This window comes from Emys orbicularis, chromosome 6 (assembly GCF_028017835.1).
Source record: "Emys orbicularis isolate rEmyOrb1 chromosome 6, rEmyOrb1.hap1, whole genome shotgun sequence".
Lineage (NCBI taxonomy): Eukaryota > Metazoa > Chordata > Testudines > Emydidae > Emys > Emys orbicularis.
The window spans coordinates 61,237,057-61,258,193 of record NC_088688.1 but is presented as its reverse complement, the minus strand read 5'-3'; the positions used below and the strand labels follow the sequence as shown (position 1 = coordinate 61,258,193).

Sequence of the window (21,137 nt, the reverse complement as noted above, 5' to 3'; positions counted from 1 at the left end):
GATCTTTCTATTGACTTCAGTGGGGTTTGGATCAGGTCCTTAGTGCCTCATCCTGATGATCTATTGATCACGGGATGGTTTGAAATTATGTTTACCAAAGCCTAAGTACAAAAAGTGCATTCTTTTCCAAATAGACATATTTCCATACCTATTTAATATTCAAAGAGTTCACATCTCGGTGATGAAAGAATGCACCAATTCTAGCAGAAAAGTGATAAGTCTCTCTGTAGGTTAAATAAATGCACTGAGTTATAGTATGATTTAAATGATCATTTACTTTATCCAGACATGGAACACGATGTGCAGGAGAAATTGCCATGCAGGCCAATAACAAGAAATGTGGTGTTGGCGTGGCATACAATTCCAGAGTTGGAGGTAAGAAACCAAACAATAATTTGATTTAAACTTTACTTTTTCTGATGTGAATGGAAACAAAGTGAAGTAAGGGACTGGCCCTGAAAGGTACTGAGCACTCAGTTGGAGGTGCTGAGCACCCTGAGCTACCATCACCTTGAGCTGAGTGTGCTCAGCATGTCTCAAGAGGCATTCAGCACCTTGCGGTATTTGGTATCTGGTTTCATACCAGAAATAGTGTAAGTTGCTACATGTATATTGTCTCAAATCCAGAGCAACCATCAGTTTCTCAGGGTTTGATCCATAATATGATTATTGGTTGCAACTAAATAGAGGGCTATATTTTTAAATAAAGGAATGGTGGACTGGTATTTCATTTTGAACAAAAATAAATAGAACCTGCAGAGTGAAAGAAAGAAAATCCAATTTCCTATCTACTCTTATTTAGAGTGTTTTGTTCCTGTCTACACAGTTATATAGAAAGGTGGTGTCAGTCAAGGTATTCATATTGCTGTAGTTTCCATTTCAATTGCTTGTTTCTCCATTTCAATTGCATGTTAATTTTGAAAACAGGTAAAGGCTTGTTTATCTGTTAGTCAGTAGAATGGTAAAGGCTTATTTATTGGTTAGTCAATAGAATGGTGTCTGAAAGTCTAGTTTATTACAGATCTGTGAAATAGACATGATCAAAATATCAGTTGCTAGTGGTTATTTAGCACAAAAGAAAATAGAGTTGTAAATTTGTAGTTTTTCCATTTCACAATTTTTTCCTTGATTCAAATGGGACAGCTGAGCTGGGATTGACAACTGTGATTACTGTTCTCACCGTTTGAGTCCTGTTTTCTCAGAGGGGTTTAGAGCTGTCACAGATGTCATTTTCCTGTCCGCCTTTGCCATTCTGCTTTATGCTTTCACACACTGTTTAAATAAAAGATCTCATTCAGAAGATGAAGACACCAAGGATCAAATATTTAAAGCAGGGTGAAGGGATGAAACTGCAAAAATGTTGAACACTCACTGTACCCACATTTCCAAGCACTTGCATATACAAAGAAGGTTACTTCACACCTGTTTGCATGCTTTATTATATGATTTGCAAATGGAGATACAGGTTTTTACTGGTACACATCTCCAGGAAGGAATGCTCTTGTTTATTTTTCAAATATTTAACATCATAACTCTGGATGTTTTCATTATCCATATAAATGTCCAATCCTGTTTTGAATACTATTAAATTCTTGCTCTCATTGAAATCATGTGGCAATATGTTCCACAGGCTTATTGTGCATTATTTGAAAAATATTTCCTTGTATCAGTTTTAAAGGTTACATTTCAATTTCATTTAGTGTTTACATGCACTTCCCTCCTTTATTTTCTGTAGAAAAAAGAAATGTTTATCCCATATACCATATAGTAAATGGAATTTATTTATTTACACATACGTCACCATAGCACTGTTTCTTCTGATGCTGCATGGAAATCAAATTATTAAGAAGTTATATTTTATGAAGGACTGGGCTGAGAGTTCCAACATAGTGAATGTGATGCTAAAAATAGCCGTCTGTCAGGCAGCTACATGTATCTGTCTGAAATTCCTTTTGCTTTTGAATTCATGAGGCTGATGATGGGAAACAAGCATGTAGAAGAAAAGGGAAAGACAAATGTATGGACTAATATGACTCTGCTTCCTGGTGAAAACTAATTTAATGAAAAACCATTACAATAATCATATCCCTGAGTTTATTTAGAAAACAAAACAGAATTTTCACAGAGAATTGAACCGAAACAGCAGTTTTGCTTGAATTGTTTTTCGCTAGTGTGCTGAGGATATAATTGTTTGTTCTTGTATTATATTACAGATCTGTACAGCTGCCTTTACCTCTATTGGTGCTCTCACAGTGTCTATACTAGCTCCTGTTTTCTAAGTATTTCATTGCATATTACAATCTCGGGCCCTAATCCTGCAGTCAGTTCCCTTTTTTTGCTTCTTAATAATGCAAAAGAAGGAATCAAAGCCTGAGGTTTGGTGGTTTTTCCCCCCCCTCCCATTAGAAATTCAGATCTTGTCTGTCCTTCTTTGGAAAATGTATGAGAATTTCTGCACTAGAAGAATTATAAGCAATAGTTCAGCAACTGCCAGCAATGATACAGCTTCTCTGGTACTAAATTGCTAGCATAGACAGAGCCCAAGCATTTTTATTATTGTGCCATGAAAACCTGTTCCGAATCCTCATTACATTAGCGGTTGTACTGTTGCTACCATTGCTGCACCACTGCTGGAATTTTGCAAAAGTTCCCCACCATTTCTAACAACGAACAGTGTTAGCAATGTTGGGAGCTCTAGTGCAGATGAGCCACTAGCTGCCATTGGAATTTAGGGCATCCTGGAGATTAGCCCTGCTCTGAGCAAGATTAGATGACATGGTTCTAATGAAAATGTTAATGGCTGGCTATCACTGGGGCTTCCCACATTGCTCACAATGGTAAAAATTAACTAGTATTAGCAATGCTGGGAAATTTCTGCAATATTCCTTTGTGTATTCAGGATTGGATAGCTAGCATAAAAGACAAGCTTGGTAATTGAGAGGGGAAGGGATTTTTTAGTCAGAGTGTTTAAAATTCTTCGTTTTAAACAAAATTTTTAAACTCAAAGTTTTTAAAATTTTTGATAACACCTATTTAACTTCCAGAGAAAAGAAATCTTTGTTAAAAGACGAGAGACAGACAGAGACAGACAGACAGACCTTAAAATAAGAGCATACAATACACCTTCTATGAGACATTCAGGAGGTTCTCAAGAAAAAAAACAACAACACTGTAGACCAGATTTGTCCTTTTTTATATTTCAAGGGTAAAAAACAAACTGGGGGAGGGGGAACTCTCACAGTCCTTCTCTGTACACTATAAAAAGAAAAAAATGGGAGAGAAATAGTGGGGCACAGTCCAATTTTTATAAGGTCACTTTTAATATTTGTAAAATGCCCTGAATTCCTCAAAGGAAGGATGATACATACGTGAAATGTTTTACATTGATATTATAATCTTGGACCAGGACCCCATTGTGTTAGGTGCTGTACGAGCAGTTAATGATAATGTAAAGGAAACATTAAATAGATTCATTCTTCCTGTTTTTTTATTTTAAGGTATAAGAATGCTGGATGGAATAGTCACTGATGCCATTGAAGCCAGTTCAATTGGTTTCAATCCAGAACATGTGGATATTTACAGTGCAAGCTGGGGCCCTAATGATGATGGTAAAACTGTAGAGGGACCTGGCAGGCTAGCACAGAAGGCTTTTGAATATGGGATCAAACAGGTAAGCTAACAGGTAGTTAAGTTGAAATACAGCCCAGCTTGCAGGTAAAGACCGTAGTTTAAAATGGTTCTTAGGGGTGAGAAAATGGTCCGTTCTTTGTCTATTTCTTGCTAAAGCATTCTGCTCATTCAAACAGATTTGAGAAACTGAATCATTCTTTAGAAGGATGTTAATATAAAGGTTCAGCAAAATTTCCCAGCTGGGACCTGACTTATGAAAGCATTCTTACAGTGTTCTGCTTTCAAGAGGTTATTCTCTGCAGACTAGCTTTCCTTCTTCATCCTTCCTTTTGCTGCTTTTGTGCCTCCCTTCCCCCACCTCCTCTCTGTCTGCATGTTTTGCTCTGAATAGTAATTGGATTTCTGCACAGAGGCTCCTATAAAAATTTAATACAAAGTGTTCGCTTCACGAATATTTCATTTTGTAAAATGGTGATGTGTTTTAGCATTGTGTGGATGGGTTGTGTTATTCTGTTACTTGCACTATGTTAATTGCTTTATGCATAACCTAATCCAATTAAAATGAAGATGGTAGGAATGCATGCTGGAGAATACTGAAAGCAGCAGCTTTTAAATTCTCTTTTATGTTATTCCTATAGATCTGGTTAGGAGACAAGTTGTGTGTTGAATGAGAGTGCTGGGTACACACACACAAACAGACACATGAACACTGTCCCCACCTGTTAGCCAGGAGGAGATATCGAGACATCTAAAGATGGTCTAGCGATAGTGTTGACAGGGGGATGCAGCAGAGAGATAAATGGAGAAGAGAAAGAGCCTGAAGCAGAGCTCGTGGAGTTGTAGAAGAGGTGTCTGGAGAAAAGGGAAAGGCCAAGAACAGCAGAAAGAGGGACAGAAGAAGGAGGAGCCTGACAACTGAGGGAAATTCTAACCAATGATAAAGGTGTTGGTAAGGGAGAGATAGAGATGGGGAGGGAGAGGAATGGAGGTCTGAAAAGGTAGAGTGGAAAATTGAGTCTCAGGGGGTGGGAAGGGAAGATGGGCTGAAAGGGCATTGGAAAGAGTAAAGAACTAATGCCCCTGAAATCATAGGCCTGGACTTGGGAAATCAGGAAATTTGCTTGGTGAAGAGGACAGCATTTTTTCAGTTTATTTTGTACCAAACTAACCCATTGGGGACCCATCCTGCAAGGTACTGAGTGCCCTCAACTCCCATTGAAGTCAGAGATGACAGTGTTCAGCTAGCTTCAGGACTGGCCCCCTAGATCCGGATCCAGCAAAGCACTTAAGCACATGTTTAATTGTAAGTACATGATTAGCCCCATGAGTATTCCTGCTGAAGTCAATGGAGTGTCTCATGTGTTTAAGTGTGTTGCTGGATTGGGGCCATAGTTACTAAAACAAGTTATTTCATTTATTGTGATTTCCAATGGAGCCACCCTGACAACTCTAATAGGAAGAGTGTAGCTTGTTTTTCTATTTTTATTTTTTATTTTGAGATTGCTGCAATTGCCACTTGGCCCCTGAACCAGCTACGTCAACATTGATTAGAGGGGATTAATTGATGATCTGCTTTTCTAGTTGCTCTCTATAATGAATGTACATAAATTAATACTGAATTAAAAATGTAAGCTTCTGCTCTGCACATTAGCAGATACTTTCCACTTAAAGTCTACAAGAGTTTAAGATGTAATGGCAAATACTTGTTTAAACTAGGAAAAGTGTGGCATTTTTCATGCTGCTCCAGCTCTCCAAATCCCTAGCTGTCAGCATCTTTATAGCTGCAACTAATTTATTATACATTAGAAACTGGAATAGGAAGTGGGGGCAATTGTGCCCTGAGATTGATGACTGGAAGCCCACAGATTTGGGAGTGATGAGTAGACTCTCCAATAAAATGAGCTTATGGGTTTGCAGTTTTTCATCAAGTAAATGCCAAACTGTAAAGGGCATAACTACAAAGGGAGTTGGATGGAAATGTCATCTCACACATCAGACATACTGCTTACCAATATTACTGTGATCACAACAAATGCAAATGAAATTAACTCATAATGAAGTTCCATTTATTGAAAAAAATATTTCTGCTTTTTGTAAACACACTCAGTACCAAATGTGTTCATAGGAAAAACCACATTATTGATCACAGTCTCCTGATTTGCATCCAAAACGTATTTCCAGTGGACGTGGTAGATGCCTGATTAATTGTGACATTTAAAACTAGACTGGACCAATCACAAGATGATGTACTATAGAGAGCAATCCCTCACTGGCAGGGAGATAGACTGGAACATATAATAGGTCTTTTCTACCTCTAACTTTTTAGGATTTATATGAATAATTATTCTTTATCATCTGCAGATCATTTAATTATGTGGATTTTTGGTGTGAAGGTACTAAAGAGACTGTAGACTTTCTTCCTAATGATAATCATTCCTTTCTTTTCCTTAGGGCCGAAATGGAAAAGGTTCCATTTTTGTATGGGCTTCTGGGAATGGTGGTCGTCAGGGTGATAACTGTGACTGTGATGGTTACACAGATAGTATCTACACTATATCCATAAGCAGTGCTTCTCAACAAGGTCTTTCTCCCTGGTATGCAGAGAAGTGTTCCTCGACACTGGCCACAGCATACAGCAGTGGGGATTATACTGACCAGAGAATTGTAGGTTGTTTTTACCAGATTTAATAAACATGCTTGAGGAACACATGTAGAATTGTTTTATATATGAAAATGACAAAACAGAAACAGCTTTTAGAGGCCTGATTTTTAAGTGCTTCATTTACTTATGCTTTATATGCCTAATACTGTCATGCTGGAACCTGGTTGCAACCCTTTAACGTCCCTTAATTTTAAAGCAATAATTACATAGTACCATCATTTCATTACAGTTGATCTCTGAAAAGATACGCTATTTAAATATGATAGAGGTTTGATAGGATATCCTGCAAAAGGGAAGATATTCAGAACCACATCTCATCTATCCTTGTGTTGGGAGAGTCTAAAAAAGTGGGTGGGTTCTGACCCAAAGCTGGTGAATCATAAAAATACAAAACTAGGTAGCGTTCATACCATCAGAAAACGGAAGGAAAATTCCCAAGTGTAAATTCATGCTGACCTTAGCTCAAAGAATGTATGCTCTTCAGAATTCAAACATGTGACATCAGGGGTGATTACATGTTAAGAATATAGACAGATCCAAACACTAGACCTGAAGGCCTGAAAATTGGGGAAGTTCAGGTTCAGATCTGCTTATCATAACTCAAGTCCATTTCTAGTTGGAACCTTGACCTTTTAACACAAACATAAATGTGCTTCAGAATATTACATTCCCTGCAAGTAAGAGGAGCATTGTATTTTCAGGTATGTGTCCTTTGAGACCAGAACAGGAATTTAAATCTAGCCCTAGATTCAACAATTTTTTTTTTTTTTGCATCTTCCTCTCATGATATGAAATCTCCAGGTGTTAGGAAATCTCTAAGAATTTCCACTGCCTGTGATTAACAGTCAGTTGGCCTAAGTGCCTATCATCAGCATTAGAATGGTTGAAATTTTTTGAGTTGAAAAATGTTCTACCCCAAAATATAGCTTAGTCAAAATCTAAATTTCCAGTGGGAAAATGTCAAGTCTAATGGGAAATTTTGGTTTTCCTGGGAGCAATTTCAAAATGAAAATTTTTACTTCTAATTGACACTTCAAAATGAAAGGAAAATGTTCATTTTGCTCCAACTTAAAATGTCATTTCATGGCACAGTTGAGTCAGCAGGGGTGCCTCAGCTGTATCCCCCTCATTATCCAAGATAGGAGGCAGCTGGCAGGGCATTCTCTGTGAGGACTCCAGGACTCTGGAACTTTCTCCCTGCCTCGTCCTTTGTCTGAAATAGCCTGAATTTAATGACCTTCAAGGGACATTGAAAAAGACATCTGTTGGTGAGGGTTTTCTAAAAGGCCTGAGGGTTTGTTTCCTAGCACAATAAAAGGGTTGGAAAGGAGTTTTATAGGTGTCTGGCCGGTTACGTTGAAATTATTGTAATGCTGTTGATATTTAATGATGAGTTAGAGTACCTAGGGCATTGGGTCTCTTTTTTTAATTATTGAAATGTAAATAAACGAATTCAGGTTTTTGTTTTAAAGTCAGGATGTCAATTTGGAACAAAAATGATCATTTTGAAGCAGTTTGAAACTTTGTTCAGTAAAAGAAAAAAGATTTTGTTCAAAATTTCTTGTGGGGAGTAAAAACTCGGTTTTCCAACCAACTCTAATTTTCCAAACTCTGAGATTGTTTGTGCTAGATGTTCAACCCTTTTGGTGTGGCTCTGAGCACTCTCCACTCCCACTGACTACAGTAGGAGCAGAACTGCTCAGCACCTTGCAAATGACGCTCAGCAGGAGGCAGAACTGGGCTCTATGTCGCCTTCATTTTTTTTTATTGTGGTAACACATAGACGCTTCAGTCAAGGCTCAGGATCCCATTGTGTTAGGTGCTATCTATCTAATATGCAGCACCTATATATATATATATATATATATATATATATATATATGTATATGAAAATGTGTGTATATATAGTCCCTGCCGTAAAGAGATTACGTGTGATAAAGTAGAATTTAAGTAACTACAACAGCTTTGATCTGGTTGATGATAATCTTACAGTGTACTGCATAGGTGGAGGTTAAAATAACTTTTCATTTCAGTAGGTCAAAAGAATGCCCTTCCAAAGTGGCTTCTCTGTAGCTGAGATGTAAAGCTCTCAGCATATCCACTTTCATATATTGCAGGCACATGGGCAGAGGAATTAGGTACTTCATTTTCAAATAAAATGCATGTTTCATTTACAAATTATAGTGCTTCTGCTGAAGAGAAAGCAGAACGCTACTACTAAGCCTGTGAGTAATTTTTAAGCAAGCAGTAATTTTAAATGTTCTAGACCAAACACAATGATGGGGTTTTATGATTCACAGATGAGTCTGAATCACTAATTTTTATATCTCTCAGATCTCAGAATAAGGCAAGATATTCAATGTGGGAGTACTTTGTTCCAATACAAGGCATTTTGATACAAAAATTATAGTTGAAATAGATACAGTAGGGGGAGGAGTAGATTGAATTATCATCAGATTTAAGCGTCCATTATTTTGTTCACTGGGGGGAAGTTTTTCTACAGTGAATTAAGGTGCACTGGATAAAGGATGCATAACTATGTATCCAAACATATAAACAATAATGCTTATTCAGCTTTTTCATGTTAATTTTAGTCATGTTTTCTTTCAGACAAGTGCTGATCTTCACAACGAATGTACTGAGACTCACACTGGGACCTCTGCATCTGCTCCATTGGCAGCAGGGATTTTTGCTCTAGCTCTTGAAGCAAAGTAAGACTTCCTAAACTCTACTTCTGTAGTCCTCTCATACTGTGACTGTACAAAATTGGCACCATCTCACTCAACTGGTCCGCTTCCTGTCAGAGTTAGGCCTACTAACTTTAGTGATAAAAATAAGTTAGTAGTCCTTTTAACCCTTGCTAGCCAGGCAGATCAACATAAATGAGATAGGGTGAGTCTGGGGATTCTGTTTCATTCTGGGCATCAGCAACAGTCTGTTTACTTAGGGCTTATCTACACTGCCCTGCAGTTTGGACTGTGGAGGTCTGAATAGCCTTGCACACTAAAGTGCGGTGTGATAACTCCCCCATGTGGAAGCTGCAGGCACAAACTAAAAAGTTCCTAGTTTGCATTGCCATCACCTTCTTCAAACAGGAGTAGATTAATGAGAACTAAGAATCTTTTAGTTCATGACCATGGCATCACACAGGGGGAGTGTAACAGGGTGCACTTACCACTCTGGCACCTCCTGCTGGCTGTCTTGGGGGAATTATCTCTGCGTGTTAGTGTGCCCTCTTCGAGTAGTGCCTTGCCGCCATCACTCCTGCTCTAGGGAGCATGTCTCTTGAAGGACCACAACATCCTCTTCAGTGACACAGCCCTCCAGCCATGCCACACACTGTGCTCCCCCCTTCTGGGGGACCTGCAGTCCACTGTTCAGCCACTTCCCCTAGTGGCTACTGCAGTGAATTGTCTGGTCATTTCCTCATGGCCCCAGCATCCTCTTTGCCCTTGCCTCAGGGCCTCTGCCTGCAAATCCCAGCAGCCATCCAGGAGCTGTCTCTCACTCTCCTGGTTCCTGCTAGCAGCACTGCTCTGTCCAGGGTGCTGGCGGTTCTCTCAGCCCTCCAGAGACACAGTCCTTCTTCCCTGGGCTCCCAGCAGAGAACTGCCCTCCTCTGTCCTGCAGCTCCCTTTTAATATGGGCCTGCTCGGCCCTGATTGGCTGCTCCTTTCAGCCCTTCTCTGATTGACTGCCTCTGGCGCAGCCTCCTTAGGGCTGCCTTTAACCCCTTTTCTGCCAGTGTGGGGCAGCCGCCCCATCACAGGGAGTTACAATGCAGCACTTTGGTACACACTGCCATTCACACCCCCTTAGTCCGAACTTCAAGGCAGTGTAGACATAGTTTAAGTTCCAGTCTGTTACCTGTGAACAAAACCTGTGAAGGCAATGGGATTGCACATGTCAGTGAGCACCTAATCTGAAGACAATAGGGTTGCCCAGGTTTAAATGAGGTGCTAATTCAGTCTGCAGAACCCTTAGTGCTAGTGATGATGCATGAAATGGAAAGTATCCAAGACTGATTCTCTAGGCAGGTCTACACAACAAATTTACAGTGGTGTGTCTGCACCGATGCAGCTGCAGTGCTTCCGGTGAAGACAGTCTAAACCGATGGCAGAGAGCTCTCCCATTGTCTTAATAAGTCCACCTCCACAAGAGGCGGTATTTATGTTGGCTGGAAAAGCTCTCCCGCTGACATAGCGCTGTCTACACCAGTGCTTAGGGTGGTATAACTATGTTGTACAGGGGGTGTGAATTATTCACACCCTTGAGTGATGTAGTTATACCGAAGTAATTTTGTAGTATAGATCGGGGCTCAGAGAACAATGCTGAGTTTGCAGGTCTGGTAGTTAGAAAAAATGTCTTCGAAAAATCATGGAACCTCACAACAGCATTTTCACAAAATCCTTTTTCAGAGAAGAAATGCACTGTGAGGGAGGAAGGGATGGTCCAATGTTTAGGGCACTTGGAAGTCCTGGGTTCAATTCCCTGCTTCACCAGAGGCGTATCTTAGGCAGGTCATGTAGGGCCAGATTTTTAAAAGTACTCAGGTACCTAAATACGTTTTAAAATCTGTCCCTTAGTCTCTCTTTGCCTCAGTTCCCCATCTGTATAATGGCCATAATAGTACTTCCATATCTTGGAGTTTTGTTGGGGTAAATACATTGTGTGTGAGACTCTCAGATACTACAGTAATGGGGCAGGGGTGCATATAAGCGCCTAACAGAAAAATATTTTGCTTTTTCAACATCTTTGTGTGTGTAGAGTAAAATTATACTATTAGAGAAAGCTGACTGGCAGTTTTGTAGGAATTAACCAGACTTTTTTAAACAGCCCTAATCTAACCTGGAGGGATATGCAGCATTTGGTAGTCTGGACTTCAGAATATGATCCACTGGCCAACAATCCTGGATGGAAGAAGAATGGAGCAGGGTTGATGGTGAATAGCAGATTTGGATTTGGATTACTTAATGCCAAGGCATTGGTGGATTTAGCTGATCCTAAAATCTGGAAAGGAGTACCTGAAAAGAAAGAGTGTATAGTCAAGGACAACAGCTTTGAACCTAGGTAAGAATTTGCATTGAAATTAATACCTCATATCAATTTATCTCTCTCTAATCTAAGGCAAGAAGGTAGTATCTTGCACAAATTTGTCCAATAGGTATAAATGAGATTGAGATATTTAATTTCAGTTTCTTTGGTTTTGCCTTGCTCTATTTCTCACAAATCCAGGGGGTGGGTGAGTAATGCCCCATCTCTTTGTTTCATGTAGTTCATTGTAAAACTGCTGCAAAATACTAAGATACATGATTCAATACAGAATGAAGATTCTGTCTGCATGTGTAACCGTCATCTGGATGGATGACACTGCAGGACTATTAGCACTGTTATACTAAATCCAACCAGTTAAGATGAAGAAATACAAGAAATAGCCCTGATATAGTTTAATTTGTTTTTTCTAAATTGTTCCTAAAATATTTTTTTCTGTAACGTATGTGACATATATCCCATACATGACAGTGTGATGTAAAGGTTGTATCAGCAGCACTCGTGGGGTGATCTGCATAACTCACACATCCTGCCATTCCTATGTACACAACCATCCCAGATGCATTCTGATAAAACCTCATATATCATACCTGCAAATATTTCCTATATATTGCACATAGACTTAGTATTAATACTGGCAAGCCACAATGACTTTCTCAATAATTAATTTGTTTAATCAATAAGGACCGTTAGACTCTCTTCTTTTTGGTTTTCACATGTTAATTTATGGCTTTGCTGTCTGGAATAAAGATAGTTATAACAAATCTTTAAATGACATCATCTAAGTGCACCAAGTAGAAATATATTACAACTATGTGGTGTTTCACTTCTTGGTAACCTGTTTATTTATGTTATTTTTATTATAGTGCTTTTTTTTAACTCTCTTGCCTTTTTTTCCCCAATCTGATCTGTTTTCCTTGGTGTTTTGAATTTAATACAGAGAGCTGACGTACATGAAACTTATTAGTTAGGTATCATTACTGCAATCCTTTTATGTTACATTACAAAAACAAAGCTCGCTAGCTCCTACATTTTTAATGCATTGTGTAGGGAGGGATTCAAGCACCAGATTCTCATTAAAGTTAATGAGAATTTTACAGAGAAAACCATGCACAATGCTTTGAAAATGTTGGGAAGGTGTAGGCTCTATTCTAGGAATGATTCAGAGGGCTACAGCCGCTGCAGCTTTTTCCAGCCATTTTAACTATATAATAATATTCCTGCTGGTGATTTTACTGAGGCAAACAACATGTACATCTGATACACTCGTGTGATGCTGTAATTTTAAAGAGAGTGTCTTTTAGGAGTCTCTTGGAGAGCAATGTAGACATTAAGCCTTGAAAGAACATATTGATTATCCAGCTTGCTTGCTTCCGTAGTGTGTGGAAGAAATCAGGCCCAGTCAGTTTAAACAGTTTAGCTGATTTCTGTATTTCATGTGCACCCAGAGCTCCCGGAGGTCCCACTGGCAGTTTGGGATGAGCAAGGAGTGCAGTACATCTTCCCCCAGTCTGATCGTTCATGATACAGGTGTAAAATGCATCCATTGGACTTTGTGTAATAAGCTAGTAGGTAACCAAATAATCCCTGTATCTTTGCTAGGTTATTAAGAGCAAATGGAGAAGTAACTATTGAAATTCCCACAAAAGCTTGTGAAGGGCAAGAAAATTCTGTTACATCTCTGGAGCATGTGCAGTTTGAAGCAACAATTGAATATTCCCGCAGAGGTGATCTTCACGTCACCCTCACTTCCCCATCAGGTACAGGAGGCAAACAAATGTGTTCAAAGAAATGATTAGTTTCTGCTGTTGCAGTGTAAGACACTGATCTTATTAATCTTTATATAAAAATCACTTAATCTCCCTGTGTTCGAAATGGCTGAATACATTCTAGGAAAAGTAATTACTTCCAAAAAGGTGCATGCTTGGTGTGGTGCTCAGTGATCTCTCAGTGCTTCAGGTGCTTGCAAAATCTCTGCTTTATTCTATGTCCAGTTCCAACTGGCTGTGCACAACAGCAGGAGATTGAAAGTACCTTGCCCAGACTCTGTCTGGGAAGCTCAGCCCTTAAAGGCCCAGATCCTCAATGCCACTCTTGGATGAAGCATGTGGTGAAGGCAGGGATTTGGCTGTCTATGCCTCACTATCTACCTCCGTGTCTTTTAAGTTATTCTTGAAAGCAAAGACCTCAAAATGAAAACTGAAAATGATACTAAAATAGGTTTGCCACCCATCCAGGTTTTCTGAAGATTGTTCCTTTTGTGAGGTAGCTGTCCTGAGAATTCTGTAAGGATGCTCAGTAGACACTGCCAGCTCTTCACTTTTACAGGCTCAGAATCACTCCAGATGTCCCATTGTTTGTACCTCAGAGGTAGCATCCATAAATGAAAATGATATTGCAAGGTTGGAAACAGTGATTGGTTAGTTTTGAGGCATCATTTTCTGATGTCCCATATTCCAGAGACAAGACTTCTAGGTATAGTGTTCCAGTGCCAGGGCCGGCTCCAGGCACCAGCGAAAGAAGCAGGTGCTTGGGGCGGCACATGGAAAGGGGCGGCACGTCTGGGTCTTCGGCGGCAATTCGGCGGCAGGTCCCTCAGTCCCTCTCGGAGATAAGGACCCGCTGCCGAATTGCCGCGGAAGAATGAAGTGGCGCGGTAGAGCTGCCGCCGAAGTGCTGCCGATCGTGGCTTTATCTTTTTTTTTTTTCCCGCTTCGCTGCTTGGGGCGGCAAAAAAGCTGGAGCCGGCCCTGTCCAGTGCTGAGGGTGTGTAGCCCATATTGGGGGTTTCTGTAGGACACCAGCTTGTAGTTTATGCTTTGTAGGGGCCAGACAATGACTCAGTGAGTCAACGGAGCTCTGGGATGGCGGTGAGCAACTGCATCACCTGAATGGGGGCATTATGTTTGTATCAGGCACCTAGATATTACAGTGATGGTTGCATTAAAATATAAAACAAGTAATCTTAACTTCGCCCTGTATTGTCACAGGGTTGAGGTGTAGCAATTTAATATGGTCTTTGAGATCAGTGTTATCTAATCTGGGACCACAAACACTAAATTGCATTAATCCTAAACATGTACTTATGGCACGGTGTCACTAGAAGGCAGAGTTAGGGTTCTTTGGGTTGTGCATTTGCACCCTTAACTCATTTGGATTTCTTTCAAGTATAACCTTAACTCTGAATTTCCTGGGTTTACAATGTCTGTTTTGGGGATAATTGCCACATCCCTGAAATGTATTTTACTCTAAATTACTGACCGTACTCTCAGCATTGACTCCATCTTAGTTTAGATTTTGTCTGGGAATAGATAGAGAGAAACTAGGGAAATACAACCTAGATGGAGCTACTATAAGGTGGATGCATAACAGGTTGGAAAAACATTCCCAGAGAATAGTTATCTTCATAGTCAACCTGGAGGGGCATATCAAGTGGGGTCCCGCGGGGATCTGTTCTGGGTCTGGTTTCGTTCTGTTCTTCATCAATGATTTAGATAAATGGCATAGAGAGTACACTCATAAAGTTTTTAGAAGATACCAAACTGGGAGGGGTTGCAAGTACTTTGGAGGACAGGATTAAAATCCAAAATTATCTGGAAAAACTGGAGAAATGGTCTAAAGTAAATAGGATGAAATTCAGTAAGGACAAATGCAAAATACTCCACTTAGGAAGGAACAATCAGTTGCACACTGCCTAGGATGGAGTACTGCAGAAAGAGATCTGGGGGTCATACTGGATAACAAGCTAAATATGAGTCAACAGTGTAACACTGTTGCAAAAAAAGCGAACATCATTCTGGGATGTATTAGCAGGAGTGTTGCAAGCAAGACACAAGTAGTGGCTTTTACTCAGGCCAGTACTATGGTGAAAATGCCTTTCCCCCTGTTAGAGCTCATCACCATGGTGTTACAATGTAACCCGGGCCTGGCCTATACATAAAATGTAGGTCCACATAGCTACTTTGCTCAAGGGTATGAAAAAACCACCCCCTGCATGGCATAGCTACAGCCTACACCAACCTAATCCTTGGTGCAGATTCAGCTAGGTTGATGGAAGATGCTTCCGTTCAACCTACCTACCATCGATCAGGGAAGTAGTGTTCCTACAACAATAGAGAACCCCCTTCCATCACTGTAGGCTGTGCCTGCACTATGGGTTACGCCAGCATAGCTACGGCACCATAGATGTGTCACTAACGTCCCCGTACTGTAGACTTGGCCTGAGTATGAGGCTGGTCTACACTTAAAAGTTAGGTCAACAGATCTACAGCACTCAGGGATGTGAAAAATGCATTCCGCCAACCTAACTCCTGGGCTAGACATGGCTAGGGCAACAGAAGAATTCATCTGTCAACCTAGCTACCGCCATTTGGAAAGGTGGATTAACTACATTCATGAAAACTCCCTTCTGTCATTGTAGGAGGTGCCTACACTTCAGCGCTACTGCAGTATGGCTGTGGTACCACAGCTGTGCTGCTGTAGTGCCCATAGTGTAGACATGGCCTAAGATACACCCCACACTCGTTGAAAACACAATGATAAATTTTGCTCTCATTTACCCCCATGCAAACTTTGTGAGCAGAATTTGACCCGCAGAGGTTAAAGTGGGGAAAGTTTTCCCCAGTTCTGTTTTTTATTACTGAATGACTTCATAAGGTAGGAAAGCGTGACATTCACTTCCTAATTCCTGCAAGCTGTTCCCTTATGGGTGTATGTTACTGTCTGTTAGGGTGTGAGATCCTTGCTGGTGTGATTCTGATACTCCATTACATCTCCTAGATTAACTGCAACCCTCCGTAGTAAATCCTGCTTTGAAATTGAGTTAACAGCTAATATCCAGAAGTAACATTGTCCCATCCCATAATTAAACCAAAAGCAAGTGTAACTGCTCCAGGTGATAGTAGAGTGCAATTGGTGGTTTGATAGTATGAAAAATAAGAGAGCCTTGGATCAACAGTCAAATGGTCTATTCAGTCTTAAAGCAAGCATGGGTATTGTTTAACAAGGTGGGCAGTTCTTGATGATAGGCAAAAATCTCTAAAAGGTGATGAATGGAGAGCAGACACAAGGGGAGGATTTACAGGAGCTGTAGTTCAGCAAAATCAATGGATGCTCGCTAACTCCATTAATGTTTGTTTGTTGCACTAATACAGGCACCAACACTGTCTTACTGGCTGAAAGAGAGAGAGATAAGTCTCCCAATGGCTTTAAAAACTGGGACTTCATGTCTGTTCACACATGGGGAGAGAATCCAAAAGGCACTTGGACTTTGAGAATTACTGATGTGGTAAGTATGTGTGCATGTTAATTAGCCAAGTAGATGAGTTGGGGACATAGACCAGTGGATCACTAACATCATGCAGGATGGAGAACAGGTGGAGTTTGTTCAGTGAAAAACTAATTATTTAAAAACAAAACAAAACAAAACAAAACATGCACCTGGATAAAAGTGGAAAAGGACAGGCTAAAGAGATAGAAATTCAAAAGATAGGGCCAAATTCAGCTGTGTAAAACCAGGGTAACTTCATGGAAGTGCAACTATCAGCAGAATTTAGCTTTTAATAATTTATCATGCTGTACATACTCCTCATATGGCTGAAGAATAACCATTTAATGCAATTTTTGTGTGGTTTTGAAATGGAATATGTAATGGATTACTTGCAAATTAATTTCCTGGGGAGTAAAGCACAAGAAGAGGTCTAGTCTCTTCTTGGTATATGCACATAATTTTCATTGACTCAAAAGCTTGTGAGTCTATTAATTCCTGGTGACCTCAGAGAGCAATTCTGATGTATATCTTCCCCTATATTCTCTCTCAAAGTAATGAATGGTCCACAAGGATTATAGCCAAGAAATCTAGAGATATATAATAAATGTTTACTAAACCATATGGGAATATGGATTACATTACAACAGTGAGAGGTTTGGGGAGAAAGCTGCTTGGTAGATGACTGAGAAATCATTCTCTTCAAAGGGAGAGCAATCAATCCAAGTTCACTCATCTCTCGAGAATTTCACTGAAGTAGTTTGGTAATAAGCTTGTCACTAAGGGCAGATCCTATCAGGTGCTGAGTGCCTCCTATGAGACATATGAGAGTATCCAACCCCCTTGGTCTCTATAGAAATCAGTGGGAGTTGAAGGTGCTCAGCACCTTTCAGGATCTATCCTTTAGACCTTAGTCCTGGAAAAGGAACACTGATTCTGTTTTTCTCTGTGGGACATCTTTAATTGGAGGATCGCCATTTAGAGAAATAAATGGTGCATTGTGGAATGAGAGGAACTTGTAAGCAGCAGAGTAATGCCAAGCACATAGCAGGTGGAGAAGGCAGCAGAAACAAACATTATTCTCCACAGGGAGCTCTGGAGTAGTGTTAATACTACCTGTAGGATTTGTAGGCTTGTCAGATAATCCCGTGGTTAGAAGTGCCCTAATCAATAGCTCATTGTAACAAGGCATAATATTTCTTGGAATGTATATAAGAAGAGCATTTTGTTTTTAGTTAGATGGATAGTCATATTCCATCTTCAAATACGAGATACCTGAACTCTCATACAAACCCCACCTTCTCCCTGAAAAACAATGCACCATTTCTTCAGCTTCTGGCACTTTTTGTTATTCCAGAAACAGTTTCTCACACTTGTTACTGACCCCACTTGTAATTTATAGCTACCCAATGAGATCCTCACTTAGATTTACTGCTAATTTTAAATAGTGTTCATAGCCTTTAAATCTCAAGGCTAGTAATGTAGGGTTTTATTAGAATAGGTGGATCTTCAGCAGCTGTCTTAGTTCAGGTAGACAATTGAGCAAGAACTCTGAAGATGATATTTGTTGAAAACATGTTCCACTAAATTCCATACTTGACTTTTCCTTTATCAGATTTTAAAATGACTGTATTACTCAGTCATGGTCCCAAACCCTATTGCTTGCAGTAGTGAGCAGTGTTACTACTGTACAACATTATTAAAAATCTATTGCTCACAGTGCAGAAATCGCTGTCCAGTGGCTCAGAGAACAAATTCTAACAATATGAAATATCTGGTTTAGTAATTTTTGACATTCTGTACTGTATTTCCACCTGTAATGACTGAACTAATGATAATGATACTTATTAAAAACATATGTGTATTTTTGGCATATTTGGGATAGTTTAGAATCACTGGACTCATTCTCACCTTCTGCTATGCATCATACATTATATATCATATCGGCGGTATATTTCAGTGGTTGTAAATCAGCATCTACATTTACATTTAAAAAGTACTATAAACCAGTCGTGTGACTCCTGTCTTTGTTGACATCAGCTGTCCTCTCTCTTCTTCTCTCTCATCCCCTGAGTCTATGCTAATACAATACTCATGCTTGTCCTTTAGTCTAGGAGAATGCAGAATGAAGGAAGAATTGTGAACTGGAAATTAATTTTGCATGGCACTTCTACCCAACCTGAACACATGAAGCAGCCTCGTGTATACACATCCTACAATGCTGTGCAAAATGACAGAAGAGGAGTGGAGAAGATGGCAGACTTTGTAGAGGTATCAGTCACTTTGTGGTGTTTCCTACATATTTTACTTTTAATTCTTAAAACAATTTAGAAAAAATGGTGGTTTTGCTTTTATGAATGTGCCTATCTCTCTATTCATTTCACCCAGCCCTTGTTCATTTGTGAACTGTGTGAGTATTGTGATGTGATCTGTACCAACAATGGACTATTTCATTTATCTTGTGGTTTGATACATGACCCGAGGGACCTAGTGATCATTTTATGTTATCAGTTCTCAAAACGAACTCTCCACTGAGTCTGTAAAGAAGCTGAATAATGTGGGGGGATCCCTCCAACAATCAAGCTGCATTTTAGGGTCTAATCACTTATAATGATTCCAGTGGGAGTAGGATCAGGCCCTAAAAGAGCATGCCAGCTCTGGTGCCTGCTGTGAGTTTTGGAATGAAGCACCTACAAATGGTTCTATGTAGTTTAGGGAACCTCTGATCCTGAATGTTTTTCTGGTAACTAGAGCTGTTGCCTTCAGTTCCTTTTTCTCCTCTTTCTTTGCTTGGAGGTGAACTGCTAATTATTTATAAAAAATAATGTTTCAAGACTCTGTGTCTGGGACTTGGTGCCAGATACATATGATTATAATACTTTGCACTTTTAAAATAGCTGCTTATCTGAAAGTTTTCAGAGCACTTCACAGGCATTAACTACATAGTCTAACATCACCCCTAATAGGTAGGTAGGTATATCCATAGGATATATAGATATCAATTCATCAGTCTGAAGTAGTTGTGTGCACAGCAATAGTCCACAACAGTGTATAACGGGAAGAGAAGTAAAACTGTAGTCAACTGACACTGCAGGGGGAAGTTGCTGGGCAGAATGTATCTGGACATCATTTTCATGTCTCATCTGAAACAATACCTCCAGCAGAAATGTATTCACTATTTTGGGGTATTGGTTTAGTCCTGTTTGAGAGGGGAAAAATGCCACCTACTGAGTTACCACTTCATGCACTACCTCCTGAGAGGTGTTCTTTCCAAGTTCGTACCCAATCCAACTGTATTCACCTTTTAAGATCTGCAGGGATAACTATATAATGTTGGATGGTAGCTAGGTACACAGAATAGGTAACCAGCTGGTAGAATCCAAATTAACACTTTTATGATCTGTTACTTATTTGGGATATTAAACATTTTGCACAAGATATTTGCAATCCCTTTCCTGGTGCCAATGGTTCCTAAATGATCAAAGTAGCATTTATTCATACACACAAATCCCTATTAATAACAAGGCCTACTTCAGTCAGCATTTCACTGATACCTAACCCTTTTGATACTGTTCTGTTTTTTAGGATCATACCACGCAAGAGAACCTGAGTGCAAAACCCATGGTCACTGAAGGTACCAGCAGTAGCACTGATAAAATGAGAGACAAAATCCCATCAGAGGCAATGCTTCGTCTATTGCAAAGTGCTTTTAGCCGGCACATGGCCCAGAATCGAGCACCAAAGAAGACTCCAAATGAAAAGTTAAATATTCCATATAAACACTTCTATCAAGCCCTTGAAAAATTAAACAAACCCTCCCAGTTAAAAGACTCTGAGGACACTCTGTACAGTGACTATGTTGACCTTTTTTACAATGCCAAACCATACAAACATAGAGATGATAGACTGCTGCAAGCCTTGGTTGATATTCTGAATGAAGACAACTAAAATATAGGGTATGGCACTGAGTTGGAAATATTCATGCTCCCCACCCCCACTGCCCTTTTCTGAAGTATATTCTACACTTTACTCATGTGATTACTACTTTGATTGCTTCATACTTAACCAGGATGTCAAGCGGTGGGAAACAGATAGGAAGTGTAATTTGTTAGTGGCGAGGCACTAAGCTGAAGGGTATCAGTGATCGCTCTATTCCAGGGCTTCTCAAACTTCATTGCACCACAACCCCCTTTTGACAACAAAAATTACTACATGACCCCAGGACGGGGGACCAAAGCCTGAGCCCATCCGAGCCCCGCTGCCCCAAGCGGGTGTGGGGTGGGGAAAGCCAAAGCCCGAGCCCCACTGCCCCAGGTGGGGGGCAGGGGCAAAGCCCAAGGACTTCATCCCCAGGCAGGAAGCCTGTAACCTAAGCCCCACCACCCAGGGCTGAAGCCCTCAGGCTTCGACTTCAGCCCCAAGTCCCAGCAAATCTAACACCAGCCCTGGTGACCCCATGAAAATGGGGTCCCGACCCACAGTTTGAGAACCACTGCTCTATTCAAATCTTGTCTTCATTATCACCAA

General features: G+C 40.1%; 1 protein-coding gene across 1 annotated transcript in view; it reads left to right on the top strand.

Moving 5' to 3' along the window:
• The window catches only part of PCSK1 (proprotein convertase subtilisin/kexin type 1), a 33,869-nt gene extending 13,311 nt beyond the window's left edge, over positions 1-20,558 (top strand). Inside the window, exons 6-14 of the mRNA XM_065406125.1 lie at positions 287-375; positions 3,498-3,670; positions 6,082-6,294; positions 8,903-9,003; positions 11,129-11,362; positions 12,947-13,104; positions 16,498-16,631; positions 18,720-18,881; positions 20,196-20,558. Coding sequence (XP_065262197.1) covers positions 287-375; positions 3,498-3,670; positions 6,082-6,294; positions 8,903-9,003; positions 11,129-11,362; positions 12,947-13,104; positions 16,498-16,631; positions 18,720-18,881; positions 20,196-20,558 — 1,627 coding nt within the window. The remainder of the gene's footprint in view (positions 1-286; positions 376-3,497; positions 3,671-6,081; positions 6,295-8,902; positions 9,004-11,128; positions 11,363-12,946; positions 13,105-16,497; positions 16,632-18,719; positions 18,882-20,195) is intronic.
• The last annotated feature ends 579 nt before the right edge of the window (positions 20,559-21,137 follow it).